This window comes from Anolis carolinensis, chromosome 5 (assembly GCF_035594765.1).
Source record: "Anolis carolinensis isolate JA03-04 chromosome 5, rAnoCar3.1.pri, whole genome shotgun sequence".
Taxonomy (NCBI): Eukaryota; Metazoa; Chordata; class Lepidosauria; order Squamata; family Dactyloidae; genus Anolis; species Anolis carolinensis.
The window spans coordinates 9784014-9805562 of NC_085845.1; the positions used below are offsets into that span (position 1 = coordinate 9784014).

At 40.4% G+C, this 21549-nt stretch overlaps 1 protein-coding gene across 8 annotated transcripts in view; it reads left to right on the forward strand.

The window, feature by feature from the left end:
* The window catches only part of ctnna2 (catenin alpha 2), a 701347-nt gene that overhangs the window by 636443 nt on the left and 43355 nt on the right, over positions 1 to 21549 (forward strand). For all 8 annotated transcript variants that reach the window (XM_062981834.1, XM_062981832.1, XM_062981833.1 and 5 more), the window contains 2 exons: positions 6411 to 6524; positions 19819 to 20000. In XM_062981834.1, coding sequence (XP_062837904.1) covers positions 6411 to 6524; positions 19819 to 20000 — 296 coding nt within the window. The remainder of the gene's footprint in view (positions 1 to 6410; positions 6525 to 19818; positions 20001 to 21549) is intronic.

The following is a 21549-nucleotide window of genomic DNA, read 5'->3' on the forward strand; positions in this document are numbered from 1 at the left end:
CATGTTAATGTAATGAAACCTAATCGGAAAAGCCCAAGATGGCAGAGAATATGTGCTATTTTGTTCTTTTTTTTGGTTTTTCTCCCATGCCTTCCTCACAAGGCAAGGCACCGTGGGATGTCTCTCATGTTGCTGTCAGCGAGGCTCTTCTATCTTTTCCATCTCATCACTTCAGTTCAGAGATAGCAGTCAATTTGAATGGTGACATGAAATCAGAATTTTATCATATTGCTTAAACAATGTTTGTAAATTGAACTCTGTGTTCATGAACAAAATTCAATGCTTATTTCTATTGTTAATGAAAACATCCATGCTGTGGGATGAAAGCACCCTGACAGCACTTTAACTGCCATAGCTCTGTCCTATGGAAATCCTAATATTTATAGCTTATTGTGGCATCAGAGTTCTCTGATGGAGAAGGGTAAATATTTCACAAAATTACAACCCCCCCCCCCCAATTACATAGCATTGAGTTGTTGCTGCTCAATCACATAGTCATTTCTGACTCTTCATGACCTCATGGACCAGCCCACACCAGAGCTCCCTGTCTGCCGTCACCACCCCCAGTTCCTTCAAGGTCAAGCCAGTCACTTCAAGGATACCGTCCATCCATCTTGCCCTTGGTCGGCCTCTCTTCCTTTTTCCTTCCATTTTCCCCAGCATCATGATCTTTTCCAAGCTTTCCTGTCTCCTCATGATGTGGCCAAAATATTTCAGCTTTGCCTCTAATATCCTTCCCTTCAGTGAACAGCCGGGCATTATTTCCTGGAGGATGGACTGGTTGGATCTTCTTGCGGTCCAAGGCACTCTCAGGATTTTCCTTCAGCACCAGAGTTCAAAAGCGTCCCTCTTCCTTCGCTCAGCCTTCCTTATGGTCCAGCTCTCGCATCCATAGGTTACTATGGGGAATACCATTGCTTTGACTATGCGGACCTTCATTGCCAGTGTGATGTCTCTGCTCGTCATTATTTTATCTCCTCCCAAGAAGTAAACGTCTTCTGATTTCCTGGCTAAGGTTCTTAATGTTTCTTCCAGCAATTTTAACTCTGGCCTTGGATTCCTCAAGCTCCGCATGTCGCATGATGTGTTCTGCATACAAGTTGAATAGGGAGGGTGATAGTGTACAGCCCTGCCATATTCCTTTCCCAATCTGGAACCAGTCTCCTGTTCCGTGGTCTGTTCTTACTGTGGCAACTTGGTCTTTATACAGATTTCTCAGAAGACAGACAAGGTAACTTGGTATCCCCATGCCACCAAGAACATGCCACAGTTTATTATGATCCACACAGTCAAAGGCTTTAGAATAAAAAGCAGAAGTAGATGTTTTTCTGAAACTCCCTGGCTTCCTCCATTATTCAGCGGATGTTGGCAATTTGGTCTCTCGTTCCTCTGCCTTTTCAGAACCCAGCTTGGACATCTGGCAACTCTCACTCCATGTATTGCTGAAGCCTTCCTTGTAGGATCTTGAGCATTACCTTACTGGCATGGGAAATAAGTGCCACTGAGTTAATGTGCTATAATTCCTCATTGTGGATACAGTCATGGTTACACCATTCTAGGGTTTTCTTGGACAGTTTTTTTCAGAGGTTTGCCCTTGCCTTCCTTTAAAATTGAGATAATTGTACTTTCCCAAGGTATCTCAGTTGTTCTCCATAGCTGAGCAGGGATTTGAACCCTAGTTTCCCAGTGTCCTAGTCCAGCATTCAAGCCACTGCAGCACACTGGCTGTGGTCCAGTTTGTATGTCATGGTCAAAATAGACCACTGGAGTCCAATGCCTCTGGATCAGTAAACCCATTTCCTACAGCTTTGTGTTTTTGCTTTCCACTTTGATCCAAATATAAAGCGAGCAATGCAGGGAGAGGAAAAAGCTGGTGGAAAGAACTAGTCTAGCATCAACTTGAGAAGTAGTGTGCAATCCTATCAAAAGTCTGCTCATATGACTATCCCACTGCTACACCTTTTCTTAATTAGTACACAACAGGAAGAGCGTTCTGAAGTATTACTGTCTGAGTGGTTAACCCAAATGCATATTGATTCTTGAGAGCTGTGGAGAAACTTTGACAACGGAAGCCTGAAGTGGTGCTTGCTCTCAAAATACCAGCATCCAATCATCCCCAAAACCTAAATAGGCCTAAAGCTAGGCAACAAAAAAGTGCTTGTATGAGCAATTCTTAGCAACCTAGAGCAGGAAAAACATGCCTTTCTCACATCTTGAACCTGGGATCATGATAATACCAGGGAAGGAACGAGAGAGAGAGAGAGAGAGAGAGAGAGAGAGAGAGAGAGAGAGAGAGAGAGAGAGAGAGAGAGAGAGAGAGGGCGATATCAGAGATCTCTGCTTTTGTGCCTGTCACAGTCTCCCTTCCCTGCATTCCCCAAGATCTTTTCTGGGTCCCAAAGGTGGAGATGACCTCTATCTCAAAGGGAGAGACGCATCATCGCAGATAGAATATGGCAAAAGCGTTTGCTACTGGTGTCTTCCTTTGTGTGTTTGCACCTGTGTCAAATGATATACAGCCACAGGATGTTAGGGGTAAAAATAGATTCCAGAAAGCTCTCTTCCAAGGGAAAGGGGGATTTGATTAGTGAGATAGCTTTGTGTTGTTTTCATAGTCCACTGGAGGACAAACATCCCTTTTCCCCAATGCAAGCCTTTGCTTTGCTCTTCTTGCTGTTCTGCCTTTAACTCCCACATGAAATCAGCAGGAGTTCTGCAGCACACATTAGAAGAAAACAGTCAAGGTAACCTTATTCTAACAAGGGGATGGGGGAACATAGCTCTCTTATCTGTAATACATTCATTGTTCACTTCCCGTATAGAGACAAGCTGTGCTATCTGCTTTGAGGGCCCACTGAGTGGCTACTGAAGACCAAAGGATTGCAAGATTCAAAGGAGTACTGGGTCTCCTTTCCTATCTTCTCCTCAATCTTGTGCAGACAGTAGGAACGCCAACTGTTAGCAGCAAAAAGAATACAGTCCATTTGATATTCCTGCTTCAACCAAACAACTAAAATCACAGCAACAGGGGAAATGAGTGATAGTGGATAGTATTACAACATTCATAATATCACCTTGTTTATTATAACTTGTGTATAGAGACATGGAAGTTTTCACCCCCAGATGTTTTGGATGACCGTTGCCATCAGTCCTGTTCCAAATGTTTTCTATCTCATTTCCCATCACCACTTTCTCGACTGCTATATAATCCAGTGAACTGCATTAAACTGGATTGTATGAGTTTACGCGGCCATATACCGGTAATTCAGTTCAGTCTGCATTCTGAAACTGGATTGAATAGCAGTGTATAAGGTCAACGTTAAGGATTTAGGAGAGATGAAAGACCAAACTATTTTATTGGCTAAAGGTTCTCATCTATGTGGGAGCCAGAAGACTGAGATCAGAATCAAGAGGTCCTCTGATCTGTCTTTCTTTTCCTATAAACCTCATAGGCTTATGGGTGCATCTACACTATACAGAGAAGGATTTTCCCAAAATGCAAATGCAAGAGGCCACTATAACCAGAAATGTAATCTAATAATATAAACTGTAAGACAGTATTTCCTGTTGAAGTGGGAATGATTGTATATAGAGTTGTTTAAATGTAATTGAGTTATAGTGATGCAATGTGAGCTGGAGATTGCATCATGCACTGTCTGCTGTCCACTATGCGAGTGTGTAAAGAGTTAACTGTGTATTGCATCAGACAGCAGAGGTGGTTATAAATACCTCCCTGTGTTATCTCTCTGCCCTCTGCTCTCTGCCTCTCTGCACTCTGTCTGTATATATCGTCTTGAGAGTTTTTCCGTTTGTTAGTAAATCTTTTGTAGAAAGCCAAACAGGCTTCAGCCTCTTTATTGGTGCCAGTGATTCTTCGTTGATCTTCCGCTGCATGTGTGTTATCCAAACCGCACGCTCTGACATTTCCTATATATGCATATGTGCACATATGGGAAATACTGTCTTATAGTTTATATTATTAGATTACATTTCTGGTTATAGTGGCCTCTTGCCTTTCAATCTACACTATGGAATGAATAGTGTGGATGCACCCTAAGAGGTTAGAAGTATGGATGCCAGCCTCTTAGGGAGCATCTACACTATAAATGCAGTTTTACACCACTTTAATTGCCATAACTCAATGCTATGGGAATATCTGGTGAAGCAGCACCACTCTTTGGAAGAGAAGGCTAAAGACCTTGTAAAGCTACAGTTCCCAAGACTCCAAAGCATTGAGCCATGGCAATTAAAGTGGTATCAAACTGTATTTACAGTGTAGATGCACCCAAAGCCTGGCATCCTACTGTCATGTTGGGTGATAGAATCATGTAGCCAGCGCAGAAGCCCAGGTTTAAAGAACAACTACCCATATACTGTGGGAAAGGAGGGCGTCTTTTCCCCTCCTCACTCTTTAAAAACTCAAGCATGGCTGCTCATGAAATTCCAGTTCTGTTTCATTTTCTGTAGAATTTTATCCAGGTCAGACAAGCCAGTGACCTGGATGCCCACCATCATAGCAATTGGCATGGCTCATTTCCTTCGATAACGTGAAACAATCTGTCATCCTGCACTGACCGTGTAGCACCCTATGATCTACTGATGGCAAACTCCTTTTAGCATTCAGCCAATTCCTTTATGAAAGTGAGCACAGAACACTAAAGTTTGGATCTGGTCCCTCCCTGTCAGTTTCTAAAAGTATCAGAAGTTTCTGACATGCAGACACAGAATGAAAGTTCACCAAGGACAGATGAAGAATATTAAGGGGCAATGGAACCTCTAGCTATTAGCAGTGAAAGCCACATAAAAGGAGTCCTTGTCGATTCTTGACTTCCATTCTTCTCTATAAAGTTGTCATAACTATTTGTATTATTTATGTTGATTGTATCATTCATTTTTTGTGTCGACAGCTATTTATTTATTTATTTATTTACAACATTTATATCCCGCCCTTCTCACCTGAAGGGACTCAGGGCGGCGTACAAATTGGCAACAATTCAATGCCTGCACATAATTAAAACAGCAATGAAAATCCAATAAAACAATTAAAACAATATAAAAATATAAAACATATGATTAAGAAGCTGACACTTCTCCATCGTGTTAAGGACTTTATAACAATATTCTAACTTTTTCTTTCTTCATCCAGTCCTTTACCGGTGTCCAATCTATCCTTTTTTCTTTTTTTTTGGCTTATTGATAGCAAGAACATTAGGTAGTCCATATTTATTATATCCCATATTCTTTTTATCCATTCTTCCACTTTTGGTATTAATTTCTGTTTCCATAATCTTACAAGAACTAATCTGGCAGCTGTTGTTAAGTGTGTAAAGATTTTGTTTTCATTCTTTCCCCATTGTTTATTCGTCATGCCCAATAGAAAGAATTCTGGGAGTAGTGGTATTTTTATCTTTAAGATTTTTTAACATTTATCATGGATTTCCCTCCAGTACGGTTTTACCTTCTCACAAGACCACCACATGTGTAGGTACTATCCTTCACCTCTTCCACATTTCCAGCATTTAATCTTCTTGCCTTTGGTAAATTTTGATATCCTTTTTGGGGTCAGGTGCCACCGATAGAACATTTTCCACCAATTTTCTTTCAATTCATAGGCATATGTGTAATTTAATTTTCCCCCATAAAAGTTCCCATTCCTCTAATAATATAGTTCTCCCTAGATCTCTTGTCCAATTTGTCATGCACTCCTTTATTTGTTCCTTCTCAGTGCTCCATTCCAATAGAAATGTATATATTCTTGCAATTTTCCTCTTTCCCTTGTCTAATATTACATCCCATGGTGTTATCTCTGATATCGCTGTCTTTTCTGCAGCCTTACCATGAAGAGTTTGTTCCGTCACCGAATGCTTTTGACCCGTTTAGTAATAAATAAATAACTTACTCCTCAAGAATGTGTCCAATTTAAATTTCAGTTGAAGGAGTAGGTGCTTTTTGCGGCTCCCAGCTGAAGGTGCCTTTTCCTCAGATGCTTCCTTAATCTCTTGAAAGATTTTGCAATCACTTTGGTACCATAATATTATTGGTCTTCCTTTTTCCCAAGACCAAATGCAATTATTTTGAAATATCACATTCCAGAGGGGTAAAAACACATTCTATGGGTGTGAGTTTGCAAAATGTATGTTCACTCCGTTAACCGAGTTAAGAGAAATCACAGTAAGGTGATGATGAATGCCAGTTGTAAAAGAACTGGGTTGGTACACCTTCATTTTTCCCCCCAGACAATTCAATTTGGGATCCTGCCTGCCTTTTCAGGCAAGTTAATTTAAAATGAAGATGAAACCGAGTTCTCTGGGCAGGTAGTTGATGAAATGGGAACTTCGTTATTGGTGGGATTTGTCTGTTCCTTTTGTAAGTTTGCCTCCTCTTCTTTCCTTTGTCTTTTCAAAACCCAGACTCCCGAAGAGCTAGAAGATGATTCTGACTTTGAGCAAGAAGATTATGATGTTCGCAGCCGGACGAGTGTTCAGACTGAAGATGATCAGCTTATTGCTGGCCAAAGTGCAAGGGTGAGTTTAAAACCCAGGAAAAGGTATTAACATGACTTCAAGCTCTGTTACAGAAGCTGAGCTTTTCCAAGATACTCTTCAAAATAAAAAAAAATGGATGGTAGCAGATAGGAGAGTTTCCATTATGTTGTTTTTAACGTCCAGCAAATCAACTTTGACTTCTGAATGAGAGACCTTCAAGTCTCCCTTTTCTCCAAATGCCTCTCACCTTTTCCACCAGTGTCTCTTCTAGTGAGTCATTTTTCTCATATGAAATCCAAAGTTTCATTTAGGTGACTTCATATCAGTCATTATGTGCAACATCCACATTTTGTGGATTAGGAGGTTTAAATAGATATGTTGCTTTGACTATATGTGATGTTTGTTTACTCTGTGCCCAACATTTATTATCAGAAAGAAAGGTAGGTGGATTCCAGCAGCTAATCTCGTACATCTGTCAAAATAGCCCCAGGACTTCCAGTTTTCACATTAAAAAGGAATCATGGGTCTCATGATTATCGAGAAAAACACTTAAAATTCAAACCGCCATCAAAATTTAATACCCTCAAGGAGGTCATTAATATTGGGATTGTACAACATAGTGGATTAGGCAAAGATCTCCACTCTCAGAGGAATTGCACATGCTGAAAATTTCCCAATATTTAAAGAATGGAACAGTCTGCTTTAATGAAGCTGCTTGTGTATAAGAAAGCCCTTGACTTGAAGAGATTTGTGCGCTAAGATCCTTGATGCTATAAAGTATGTGGGTAGGATTTTCAGTGGCTACATATCCTTCTTGCCATCCGAGATCCCTGTAATGCTATATGGACCTTACTCTATCCGCAGTACCTCAAATAATCATTATCCAACCAACATTATTCTTCCTTGCTTTCTCTTTTAACGAACTTTCTATTTTGCTGTAAGGAAAGTATGATTATTTTTTTAAGTAGAGCTGCTGCAACAATCTGACAGATTGAGTTCCCAGTATTGTTGCATTGATATTGTAAAAATTATCCTGAAATGTTGAGTCTCTCTAATTGACTTTTTCAACAGATACAGACAAAAGTTCTTCAGGGAGGGGAGGATGTGGTTCACTAGAAAGAAAGATACACAAAATGGAGCCAGCATCCTAGATAAGCATGGTTGGGCACCTGCCATTTCTGTAGCTCAGGGTGCTTCAACTCTGTAGAATTAATGCAGTTTGAAACCACTTGCCATGGCTCAATACTATCGAATCATAGGAGCTGCAGTTTTACAAGGTCCTTAGTCTTCTTTGCCAAGAATACTGGCCCCTCACCAACCTACAAATCTCATAGCATTGAGCCATGGTGTCCAACTCACAGTCCCTGGAGTCCCCTCCTAGCTGTTGCTACCAGTTTCTTGTTCTTTTTTAAGGAATGAGAACAATAAACTGTAGTCTCTGCACACCTTTTGCTATTGCTCTGACAGATGACTCTGTTCATCTATAGGCAACTGGTTATAAAAAAAGATGAAAAGTGAACATGCCCAGGAAAAGAAGTCTTAATGAGAGAAAATTCTGCCTAAAGTTCATACAGAACTTGGATCCAACACTGATGCATCTTCATCAGAATTATACAGGAATCATGTTGTCCATTACAGCTTGCTCACACACGTAAACAAAAAATTAGAAAGTTTCACCCTGTTCCATAAGAATGTGGTGGTTTCTGCACAGTTTCCAAGCACTATTTGTACTTGTTGACTTTACTGGGAAATTCAATAACGCAAAAATCCAGGTGGTATTCTTTTTTCTATTAAATTTATTTATTATGGGATCATTATTATTTTTTGCACAGAAAATGAAAGAATGAAAGCACAGGGAGGAAAATCTGTGTATTTACAAAAATGTAGAAAAAAATCTACATAGGTGCCTAAAAACAAGAATAGCATTGAAACTCACAAAGATATTCAACATGATAGAGTGGAAGGCTCAGCAGAAATAAAGATTTGAATTTAAAACATACCTGGTATCCTACTCTGTAACTGGAGCATGACTGTGGGACCAGGATGGGAAACATCCCATTTTCAGTTGGTTGAATAGCTTTATTTATTTATTTATTTATTTATTATTTACAGTATTTATATTCCGCCCTTCTCACCCCGAAGGGGACTCAGGGCGGATCACATCACACATATAAGGCAAACATTCAATGCCTTAACATAGAACAAAGACGGAGACAAATGCAGCTCCGAGCTGGCCTCGAACTCATGACCTCTTGGTCAGAGTGATTTGTTGCAGCTGACTGCTTTATCAGCCTGCACCATAGCCTGGGCTTTATTTATTTATTACCCTACTTTTCTCCCTATATTGAACCTAAACCAGATTATGATATATAATAGAAGTTCAAAATAGCTAAATAGTATGGTGCACAGGTTAACCAGTCCAATCAAAACACTATATATATATATATTGGGGGGGTATTAACTTCATATTACATATAAAAAGCAGCATCCCCATTCAACATCTTTCTCTCCAGATACTTAAAAGGGAGAAGAAGAAGAGGAGCTTTGCATGAAGGTGAAAGGAGTGACTATTAAATCTCCCTTGGAGTATTGTTTCATAGCCTAGAACAGCTAGCAAGAAGATTCTCTGCTATGTCCTTACCTCACAAGCCTTTGAAGGTGGTAGGACAGAGGGGAAAATCGGCTCATATGGAAAGATAGGCACTTTCTGATAGCCTAGATCTAAGCTGTGTATAGCATTGACATGCATTCCCACACATGACGAAAACATCAGTCCACCTAGTTGGATTTGCAGCATCCACAAGGCAAAGAAGAGCTGGATAGGGATTCTCAAGGAAGCAGTGAACCTTTCAAACCCACCTTAATCAGTACATGAATCACCTTCCCTTTATTGACTAACCAAGGAGTAGTATTGTCCAGCAGTTGTACTCTGGAATGGGTGCTTGGTGTCTCTCTTTACAGTCTAATCAATACATGTGACTAAACAGAAGAGCAAATGTGTTGTATTAGGACAGAATTCACAGTGCTGCTTTGATTACTCAACTTACAGTGTGGAAAGCAGATCCACTGCAATCATCCCTGACAAATGTTTTATGAGCTGTTATAATTCTATTATTAAAATGGGCCCAGATCCCTGTTTTACAGCCTTGGAACTACCTGCCAGATCCTACAAAAAATCAAATTTCTTTATAAAAAGGTTACGATTTGGGGAGTACTTTAGCCTGAAAACCCCACTTAAAAGGGCCCAGAATGCACAAAAACACCTCATCACCCAGCAAACTCCTGTCATTGCAGTGTTTCTGATCAACATATAGTCAAAGGCTTTCATGGCCAGAATCACAGGGTGGTTCTGTATTTTCCAAGCTGTATGGCCATGTTCCAGAAGCATTCTCTCCTGACATTTCGCCCACATCTATGGCAGGCATCCTCAGAGGTTGTGAGGTATGGAGAAACTAAGCGAGGAAGGTTTATATATATCTGTGGAAAGTCCAGGGTGAGAGAAGAACTCTTGTCAGTTGGAGGCCAGTGTGAATATTGATCTCCTTAATTAGCATTGAATAGCTTCATCTCCTGGCTTCTTCCTGCCTGGGGGCATCCTTTGTTCAGAGTCGTTAGCTGCCCCTGGTTGACACAACAACTCTTTCTGGTCAACGTTTTGAACCAGATATAAGATATTTTCCTGAGTTGTGATGGGTAAAGACTAGAAGGGATACTGGATATTGGTTCCCAGCTCTTGTGTAGCTTGTCCACATTAACTGCAGTTTTTGCACTGTTTGTGGGAGGAGAGGAATCACCAATCTTTATACAAATGGTGTGTCACCATCTCACACTATTTTCTCCTGTTGGAAAGCAGTGATTGCCCCAAGCATTTTAGTAGCACCTTTAAGACCATTGGCTTTTATTTGAGCATGGATTTTTTTTTTGTGGATATAAAAAAGGGATTACTGAGTGGGATTAAGGTCTCAAGTAAAGCCTTGAGCTTTAGACCTGACCTTCATACCTGAAGCCTTAATACCACTTGGTATGGCATCTGAAGAAGTCAGTTTATCCCCAAGAAAACTCATGCTAAAATAGACAACAGTTAGTCTTTGAGGTGTTACTACCCCCCCCCCCCCCCGCCGCCCCATATTTTATTTTGCAAGAAATTACCAGGACTACTTTTTAAAAATGATTTTTTGTGTATGTGTATGCTTTGTATACCTAGAGTGAAGAACACATATGGGACATCACTCCTTGGGGACTTCAATGTTTTCCTATTTAGAATTATTGTTTCTGGGTGCATCTGCACTATAAAAGGAATGTTGTTTAACACTGCTTTGACTGCCATGGCTTGATCCTATGTAATCCTGGGATTCATAGTTTGATGAGGCATCAGCACTCTGGCAGGGAAGGCTAGAGGCCTCCATAAGAAATGATTAACTACTAAAATTACCCAGTTTCTATTTGTTTGTTGTTGTAGTTATTGTTATTTTTGCATGAGCCACCCACATAAGCAAAGTGCATAAAATATTATGACTGTTTCAAATGTAATACAACTGTGGGCACTGAGCATGCAGGAAACTTTTTTCCAGTGACAAAAAAACCCAGCCTCCACTGAGAGCATATAGTAACTGCACGAAGTTGTCCATTAGTCATGATTTCCAGTGTGCTAATTTGTCTTGGTGAATAGTTTTAAGGTTCTTTTGTAGTCTCAGCAAATCTAATTGCAACTGAGCACACTTCTTACTGAATCAGGGCAGTTTTAGTGGGATAATTGTTTAATGATAAACTGAAGATGCTGCGACGGGCACCCTAAACTTATGCAAGGAGACTGCCGATTAGGTTGACAAGCGACCCAGACAAACAGAAAATGCTTAAAGAGGGGAGTTTGTTGAACCCTTAGGTATTTCCACTCCTGGATTAATGGTTTACTTTTTGCTAAGTGGTCTGCCACTACTGAGATAAGAAACCAATTGAATTGGGGTGCGGGATACACCATTCAAAAGCAATGCAATCACTTTTAGTTTACATTGATAACTCATTCTTATCATTTCCAGAAGACAGAATCAAAAGTGAACATAGCATCTGCTTACACAACTGATCAGATTCTTAGAAATGTTGTTACCATGCAAGGTATTGGGTTGGTTTTGTTATGTAGGTTAGGTAAAGATTTTCCCCTGACGTTAAGTCCTGTCGTGACCAACTCTGGGGGTTGGTGCTCATCTCCGTTTCTAAGCTGAAGAGCCGGCGTTGTCACCTCCAAGATCATGTGGCATGACTGCATGGAGCGCCGTTACCTTCCCACCGGAGCAGTACCTATTGATCTACTCACATTTGCATGTTTTCGAACTGCTAGGTTGGCAGGAGCTGGGGCTAACAGCGGGCGCTCATTCTGCTCCCAGGATTTGAACCTGGGACCTTTCAGTCTGCAAGTTCAGCAGCTCAGCGCTTTAACACACTGTGCCACCAGGGGAAATGTTATGTAGCCACTGGGAAATTGAGGTGTATTCCTGAGCATGCTCAGGGCCCTTCCAGATAAGCCCAAAGCATGGGACTTGGCTCGGTTTTACCTGAGGCATCTAAATGACGCCTCAGGTAAAACCAAATTAATCTGGAGAAGACTGGGATTTCCTGGTTTGCTCTGGATTAATAAAACACCTGGAAGGATCAGGACATTGAAGTAAGATCTGGATCTTTCCATGGTCCTGGGGGTCAACCTCCAGAGCAATTCCAATTCCTTGATTTCTAAGAGCCCGAAGGAGTGGGATGGCACCCGCTTCCCTCCAGCACCCCACTTCCAACTTACTTGAGGGGACTCGAAAATGATGCACCACAAAGTGGAGGGTGGAGTAAGGATTTCAGGTAAGTTTTAGGGGGAAATGGGAAACTTGGAGCCATCCCACCAGGAAAATGGGGTTTGGTGTGGGTGTATGGCCTTAATCTCGGGAGGAACTGGGTTTAAGTAACCCAGTTTCTCCCGGGATTAATGCCTGTCTGGAAGGGCCCTCTGTTGATCTTGCATATCTATGTACTGTCTTTTAAAGACATTGTGAACATTGCCTTCTAAAGTTCCATTCGCTGCTTATCTTTGCCTTTTGATATCTACTTCTCTTCTTCCAGAAGGGTTAACTTCTCAAGGCAGATGGTTATGTTGTGGGTCTTGTAAGTAGGCATCTCTCAGTATTTTTTGAGGGTGCCTCAGCAAGCCTTGCTTTTTTAGAAAATAATGAACTCTATGTCACCTGCAGTTTCTCTTCTCTTACCAATATAGACTTTTAATGTGTTGTCAAAGGTTTTCATGGCCGGGATCACAGGGTTGTTGTATGTTTTCCGGGCTGTATGGCCATGTTCCAGAAGTATTCTCTCCTGACGTTTCACCCACATCTATGGCAGGCATCCTCAGAGGTTGTGAGATATGGAGAAACTAAGCAAGGAAGGTTTATATATATCTGTGGAAAGTCCAGGGTGAGAGAAGAACTCTCATGAATCAACCAGGGGCAGCTAACGACTCTAAACAAAGGATGCCCCCAGGCAGGAAGAAGCCAGGAGATGAAGCTATTCAATACTAATTTAGGTGATTAACTACAACATTCACACTGGCCTCCAACTGACAAGAGTTCTTGTCTCACCCTGGACTTTCCACAGATATATATAAACCTTCCTTGCTTAGTTTCTCCATACTTCACAACCTCTGAGGATGCCTGCCATAGATGTGGGCAAAATGTCAGGAGAGAATACTTCTGGAACATGGCCATACAGCCTGGAAAACATACAACAACCTATAGACTTTTAATTTTGGGTTCTCACGTTTTTGAGGGGGGTGGGGGTGATTCGTAAGTGGAGAGTAACAGCCACAGGAACATACCACTGAAATGGAACAGCTTTGGTTGCACCTCAAAAATCATTAGGCCTTTTCAAGCTGCACTTTCCTCATCCCTATGTGTGTTTTGGTACTCTTTTGGCATCCAACAACCGCAAACATGAAGCGATTGTGCCTAGGAAGCCTCTAATTGCCAACCAGAAGTACAAACAGATCAGACCAAAATACAGGTTGAGATATTTTAAGTTTGCCTTCTCCTTGCATTCTAATGCTGGACAGGACACCAAATTTCTGGGGAAAGTATCCTAACATCAGAAAATATAACTTATTTTTCTATCACTTTTCCCCTCTGGCCTCAAATCCCTGCTCAATAGCAGTCTAGTTAATCCCAGGAATCCTTGTCATTTGACCTAGCGGGTCACTATTAGTTCCATTTCACAGATGAGGGACTAATTTGGGAAGCAGTACATGCCTGTGGCTACATGGTAATGCCGTGTTTGACCTGGGGCTTGCATGCCAAATCCAAAACATTATGTTGGCTCTCCTATTATTGACCATGTTATTATAAACTTTTTATTACACAAACTTTCCTCTAAACACATTTGTTGGAAGTGTTAGCTGGTGCACATTGTAGATATTGAATAGGCCCAAGTTTTTTTCTAATGTTATTAGACATTTCCAAGGGAAGGGCAGGCTTTTATGATGTCTCTTTTGCAAACTAGCTGCTACTTCAAATAATAATAACCCTTGCTACACAAGTGTGTTAGAAAGGGCCCTATATACATAGTAATATATGCAAGTATGTTTCCTGCCCATAAAAGACAACACTTGCCCATTCAGAGTCATAGAATCATAGAATCATAGAATAGTAGAGTTGGAAGAGACCTCATGGGCCATCTAGTCCAACCCCCTGCCAAGAAGCAGGAAATCGCATTCAAAGCATCCCCGACAGTCTCCCAGATTGATATTTTCTAGACCTGTTGATTGATACATGCACAGGACTACTTCCAACATATTCCATATATGTTGATGGAATAGGGAAAAAGAGTAATAATAATAATAATAATAATAATAATAATAATAATAATAATAATAATAACTTTATTTTCATACCCCGCCTCTATTTCCCCAAAGGGGACTCAGGGCGGCTTACATGGGGCCAAGCCCGAATAAAAACAGTAGCAGTATAAAACACAGCAATAGACAAAAACATGCACAATTAAAAAATTTAAACATTAGCCAATAAAAACAAGAACTAATAAAAGCATGGATTAAAACCGAGAGATTGTAAAAGTAGACTGGGTAAGGTGCACCATATAAATATTGTAAACACGAGGTGACTGATAAAGTGCTGCAAATTCTTGGAAGTGCAAATTGGGATAGGAATAGACCCCGTGTCTATATCGAGTTGACAAAGGTAAAAAGTGCAAACCGGTACAAGAATGGTCACAGATACAGATTGCTTCTGGATTAGCAATCTTTATCTAAAGGCCTGAGTAAAGAGCCAGGTTTTCAAGCTCTTTCTGAATGCTACCAGGGTGGGGGCTTGCCTGATTTCCCTGGGGAGCGAGTCCCAGTGCCGGGGGGCCACCACGGAGAAGGCCCTCTCTCTCGTCCCCAACAACCGTGCTTGTAGACCATGATGTCTCAAACAATAGACCATGATGTCTCAAACATGTACTTCCCCATGTTATGTTGACCACAGTCACGGTTTGACTTTGAAGATCATGGTCACCAGGAATAGCTTAGATTTGATTCCTTCCATTTTAAAATAAAGGAAGTGAGATAAACTCTTTCAGCTCCTACCTGTATAGCTTCTTCATACTAATTCAAAAGTGGTCATTATTTCCTCATGAGATTCTTGAATTGTAGGCAAGAGCTTTTGTACATTCACATCTTTGAGTTGGTTCATAAAGCTGTTACTACAGGACATCAACAAAATGACTACAGAGTCATTCTGTAAATAGGCATGTATCATGTTGATGTAATGAAGGATTCTCCAGGATGATCTTTGGAGATAATAGTGGGCTACCAGTAACATCCTTAATTACATCAACATGAGACATGCTTATTATCTCCAAAGATCATCGTGGAGAATCTTCAGAATCTTATCCAGGTACTATAACCCAGAAAGTCCCACATTCTGTGCCAATAAAAGCTAGAGTGTGAAGCATTTAAACGAGAAAACAATTTGCATCCATTTCCACTCTTTTCCATAATTTATTCTAATTCTACTAGTCAACTAGAAAGGAGAAATGTACTAAAGGCTCTGTCTATCAAGCTTATCTTCTTTCCCTTAAGCATTAGAGTCTAGCTTATTTACTGGCCCTTTTATAACACTTCACATTCCCAATCCGGTAGGTTTTTCACCCAAAATTAATATCTCAATTTTTGCTCGGGAATGAATTTTGGCTTAATCTGATCACAAAATATTCTCATGCTGGAAGGTGTAAGGAGCTGTAACACCACATCAGAAGTGCTATTGTTATTTTAATGTCTTGGGATTTGTCCTTTACTAGAAATACATTAAGTGGTAATTTGAATGCTGCATCTCTCACAGAGACCGAGGGCTCTTTTAAGAATACATCTGCAAGCAAAAGAGGCAAAACAGTCAAGGTTAGAACATTAACTGTGGTAAGAATAGCACCACATATCAGTGATTAAAACAGGGTTTCATGCGAGTGTATATGGAAGAATATGTGGATATATGCACACATATACACGATCACATCCTGAATATGGAAGAGCATGCAGAAAACAGGTGGAGTGTTTTCTTTCTGACAAAGGCTCACTTTGCCATTTCTTTCTTTCTTTTTTGCTTTTTTTTACACATTAACATTTCAGACTGCTGAGTTACATTGATAAGGCCTAATTAAAACACAGGCATTGAATTCTAATTTGATTAACTTGCACATTTTCACCATTTTTTTCTAATCTTCTGTTTCTAGATAACCTTTTTTAATTCTGGTTTCAGAAAAGGTCAATTATGAATTTTTTAAAAGCCAAGAGCATTTTAAGGATATGTAGAGGGAGGCTACAGCTGATTGAAAATGACATAAACAAGAAAAAATGTAATGGCACTTAAATATATGTCGCACCCCATTAAATGTGTCATGCAGCTCGGTAGAACCCCGGAGCCAAACAGTGTAGCAGCCTGGAAATCACTTTTGAAAGTACCCATTTGATCTTCAGAAGTAATTACTATAATTTTGCTGTTGCATGTTGCGACTTTTTTTGCTGGGTTCTTGAAAAAGTTGGGTGGAGATTAGAAACTGTGAGGGAAAGAATGGTGTCACCCCAGAGACAATGAAAGCTCGTGATTCATCGTTTTATGTTATATGGAAAAATGTCCCCCTTTTTGTCTTATTTGAAATCTGTAAATGGTATGGTTGCGGGGAGTCACAGAAGTCCTACAGGCTGGGCTGTGGCACAGGCTGGTGAGCAGCCAACTGCCAGCTGCAACAAATCACTCTGACCAAGAGGTGATGAGTTCGAGGCCAGCTTGGAGCCTGTGTTTGTCTTTGTCTCTGTTCTATGTTAAGGCATTGAATGTTTGCCTTATATGTGTAATGTGATCCGCCCTGAGTCCCCTTCGGGGTGAGAAGGGCGGAATATAAATACTGTAAATAAATAAATAAATAAATAAAGAGGTAAAAAGAAGGAAGTTCTTAGCACAGGGGTCCCCAAACATTTTTCCGTCATATGTATTGGACTTCAGCTCTCAGGATCCCTGGCCATAGACTATGGTGATTGGCACTTTGCAGAGTTGAAGTCCAAAACATCTGGAGAATCAAAGTTTGGGAGCCACTGTCCTTGCATATTAGTAGCACATCATCATTTCATCGTGCTGTATGCTAGAACCCAGCCTGCTTTGTATGGATAGTCAAACTGCAATCCTGAGAACTAACGACTACCTCCAGAAATTCATTTGCCTTGGCTGTTTCTTGTAATCCATGGAAAACATCTTATACACTATTAGGAACTGTTAAGTTATGCTACTTTGCTATTTGCTACCTGAAAGAGACATCCTTTGGTGATGACAGGGAAGAAGAGGATGATAACCTGTTGTGGAGCTAGAGAAGGAACAGAGCACAAATCTAGATTACTTTCTGAAGAACGGAGACTAAAGTGGCAGCCACAAAAGAGAGGGGAATGCTTTGGTGTGCTTTTAAAAAGGAATGCTCAGACAATTAAGCCAACTGTGCTGATTTACAGTTAGCAAGGCAACACCTATACAATCTCTGTTCAGCAGCGTGTGATGTCTTTGCTCTCTTGTTTCTTGAACTTCAGATTGCTCCTTGGCCTTGTCTACACTGATCTGTTAATCCCCGGGCAGTCTAGAGCAAAAATGTGCTGGACTGGCTCTGAAGCCAACCAAAAAAGAAAATGGGTTCCCTGGAACTACAAAGACAAGTATCCACTATTACAGTAATACAGAAATGATTAAACCTAAATTTAGTTCAATACATCAATATGAAAACAGATACAAAAGGCGTTGTTAAACAATCAAACAAAGGACAGTTACATTCACAGTAGAAACAATATTTTTCTCTTGAAGGATGAATTTACTCCTCTTCTCATAAACAATAAATGTTCTTTAGTTCTTTGATTGTTCCACATACACAAATTGAGTCCTCTTCTTATATATAATGATTGTTCTTGTTTCTTTATTATGGATAGTAGACTGCAAAACCACAACCGGTTTCAACTCAAATGAGTCTTCATCAGGTGGATTGTAGTCCTCTTTTTCAGTTGTTGTTTTTTTTTTTTGAGTTTTTAAAATGTGGGTCAGAAAGATCTAAGTTTTAAACATGCATACTCTACAAACAGTTTGATTCCAATGCGAGTATGTCTGAAGCCAACCACACATACTGTCTCAGATGCACAACAGTGTTGAATTGGGGTCCATAAGATCCAATGGGTTGGAGTCCATAAGGTCCAGCTAGGCTGAAACCACATCAACCCCAAATCTAACTATCCGTGTTGCTACTCCAATGTGGTCACAGAACTCTGAGATAACTCCTGGACTTCACATGTGCCCTGTGTTGATGAAGAAGCAGCAATAGGCTGACATGAGGTGTGCCGGGAAGAGCTGGCAATTATGCACCAGTCAGATTCACTGGCCCCCGCAATGGTCATGATCAGTCAACTCCATCTTACTAGTTTAGGATATTAGCTTCTTTGTGATATACGCTATGAATCAGTTGAATGAGATTACTACCTGCTTTTAGTTTAATTCTCCAGAAGATAATTTGCTAGTGCCTTCCTATGAGAGAGTATGACTTGAAGTGTTCAGAAGGGGTTTACCTATGCCTTATTCTGAGGAACCTTGCTCAAGATCATCCAATGGGTTTCTGTGGCTGAGTGGGGATTCAAACACTGTTCTCCAGAATCATAAATCAGTGCCCAAAGCACGCTGATTCTCTTAGGCTTAGGTATATGTAAAAGCTGTAGTTTTTCTCTGATGAAGTCCTCCTTCCCATCTCTTCCACTGGTGATCTGCTTCTCCTGAGTGATCCATGACCCCTATCTTCTTAGGCATTAGCTTTCCTCTGGAGATCAAATGCAGCTGTTCTTATTCATCACAGGTATTTCATAGAATAAGGTACAGCCTTATAGTACTTTTTCATTTCCAAAACCAATTATTAAGAGAATACTCCAGTGAAAGTTCTCTTTTCTTCGCAGGAGGCTACCAAATATGCCAATAGAACATCAAGTTAAGTGTGAGTTTGCTGCTCCATCTCATGAAGTAGCCATGAGCAGAGAATACTCCAGGATATGGGAGATGTTTAGACCTTCCATTGCTAGTTATTTCCTCAGAAATTAAACTCTCTCTAGAAACTTCTCTTTTCAAGTAATGAGACACTGGTTGTTATTGTTCACTTATTTGTGTAAAAATTGTTTGGAATGAATTATAAATGGGTGAGTGGGTGACAAGGAGAGAGATAGGCAGCTTCTTCCTGCTGCTTCTCTGCTCTGTCTGAAGTCGCCCACGGTTGCTTTTCATGACCAAATACGCCCTCTGAAAAAAAGGTGTGGAACTACAAGCAAGATGTATTTGTGTACAACAGGAGTGGGAATCATGTGGGCTTTCAGATGTTAGACTGAAAGTCCCAGCAGCCCTTGTCAGAAAAGCCGCTTGTGAGGACTGCATCATCTGGAGATTCATATAATCCCACCTCTGGTATGTACATACACAGATGTGTGTTTATGTGCACATGCATGCCACTCATTTTATTTCTCTCAATATGGAATTACATGACTGGAAATGGAAAGGGAGGTTAGTGTTTTCAGAAATTTTAAAAATGAAATACTCATCCTTGGTCAAGAAGTGGGGTATCTGCAACCATTGATTTATCCTGGGAATGATGTGAATTGAATAAACAAACTGTTCCATCCAGTCCTCAGCAGCTAACAAGATCCATCTCTTCTGAACTGGTTTGTCCAGTTATATAGAAAAGCTGGGAAAAAGGTTTTACTGCATTTGTTCTTAAAATGAACAATACAATTGTGTGTATGTGTGTTTGAGTGCAGGCTATCATGGCTCAGCTGCCCCAGGAGGAGAAGGCTAAGATAGCAGAGCAAGTAGAGATATTTCACCAGGAAAAGAGCAAACTGGATGCTGAAGTAGCGAAGTGGGATGACAGCGGCAATGATATTATCGTCTTGGCCAAGCAGATGTGCATGATCATGATGGAGATGACAGACTTCACGAGGTATGTGTGTGTCATCCTCAGCTTGAGTGTGAAGGTTGTCAAGGAGGAAGCAAGTCATCCCTGAGGCTAAAATAAGACATAAATGGAATCGTATGCACCCACTATTATGGAATAGAAGGATTCAGCCCATATTTGCTTTGCTTTTTTCTCTCTAGTCTCTGTTTTGCCAGTTCAAGGAGATACCCGGGAGGGAGAGGAGTATGTTGCTAGGAGGTTAGTTGGAGATGCAAGCCTTGCCCTAGTCTACAGAGGAGAAAAAGCTTCTCTTTGTGGACAAGAGAGAACTCTCTTTTTCTCATGGTTAATTTTGAAAAGATTCCATAACACTAGTGCTTCCACTTTTCTTTTTTCTTTTAGTTAAAGATCATAGGGTTTAACTTCCACCTCCATGACTACTGTTTTGTGGGACTCTGTTTTTATCATTAAGAAACAATTCTCTCCTTAGCATTGCTGTGTTTGAGAGGCCTGAGTTGGGGGGGAAAAACACTAGCACTATCTCGTCCAACCTCCTGCCTTCCAGGGATTCTGAAAAGTAAATAGAGTTTTCAGATATATAAAAGATGCAAGCTCAGTTGCTTTGTTATTCATTCCCTGTACAAGAAGACAGCATAAGTGTGCCAGTCTTCTCAAATACACACTATAGTGGGTCTTTTGTATCTGCTAGGATTTGGTTTCAGGACTCTGTGTGGATACCAAAGTTCATGGAACCTCAAGTCCCGTCATAAGCAATGGAATAGTAAAACAACATCCCTTTTATAAAAACAAGGTTTCCTTTTTGGAATTCTTTTTAAAATGTTTTCAAGCCAATCCTTGGTTGAATCCACAGGAAAAATTCTGTGGATATGGAGGGCTGCCTATACCTCATTATTATGGAAGTAGTCAACACATGTCATTTCAAACCCCAGGCTTAAATACCTGTTAATACCCACCACATATCTCTCTCACACACACAAACACAATCCAAATTCTAAGAAAAGGGCTTGGAAAAGTTACGTGAGGGAAGGTCTGGCTCCTATAATCCACCAGCCAGCATGGATTTCTGCAAAATGAAAACAAAACCAAAAAAAGCAGCTCCCCTAAAATACTCTCTTTATATAGAAAACTGCCTGTCAGGACCATAGCATAGCTTTCTCCTGGGAATGTTTTATTACTGTTGTTATTATTATTCTACTGTTTGGGTATATTTTATTTCATATGGAGTAGCATTTGTTTATCTGAGCCCCAAGCAATAGGCTAAGGTAATGAAGACACAGGATTCTCATCTCACAGATAACTAGATTTGCTACAAGACAGACACAAGATTGCATCTCAGAGATAACCAAACAGCTTCAGTGGTGGTGATACAAATGGAAGGACCCAACTTTATATTACATTGAGTGGTGTTTACATAGCTTTTTTTCTTAGGTCCCTTTTACACAGCTGCATAAAATCCACTGGATTATATGGCAGTGTGGACTCAGATAACTCTGTTCAAAGCAGATATTGTGGATTATTCCTTCATATTCTGGGTAATATGGCTGTGTGGAATGGCTCTTAGTCATGTTCTTTT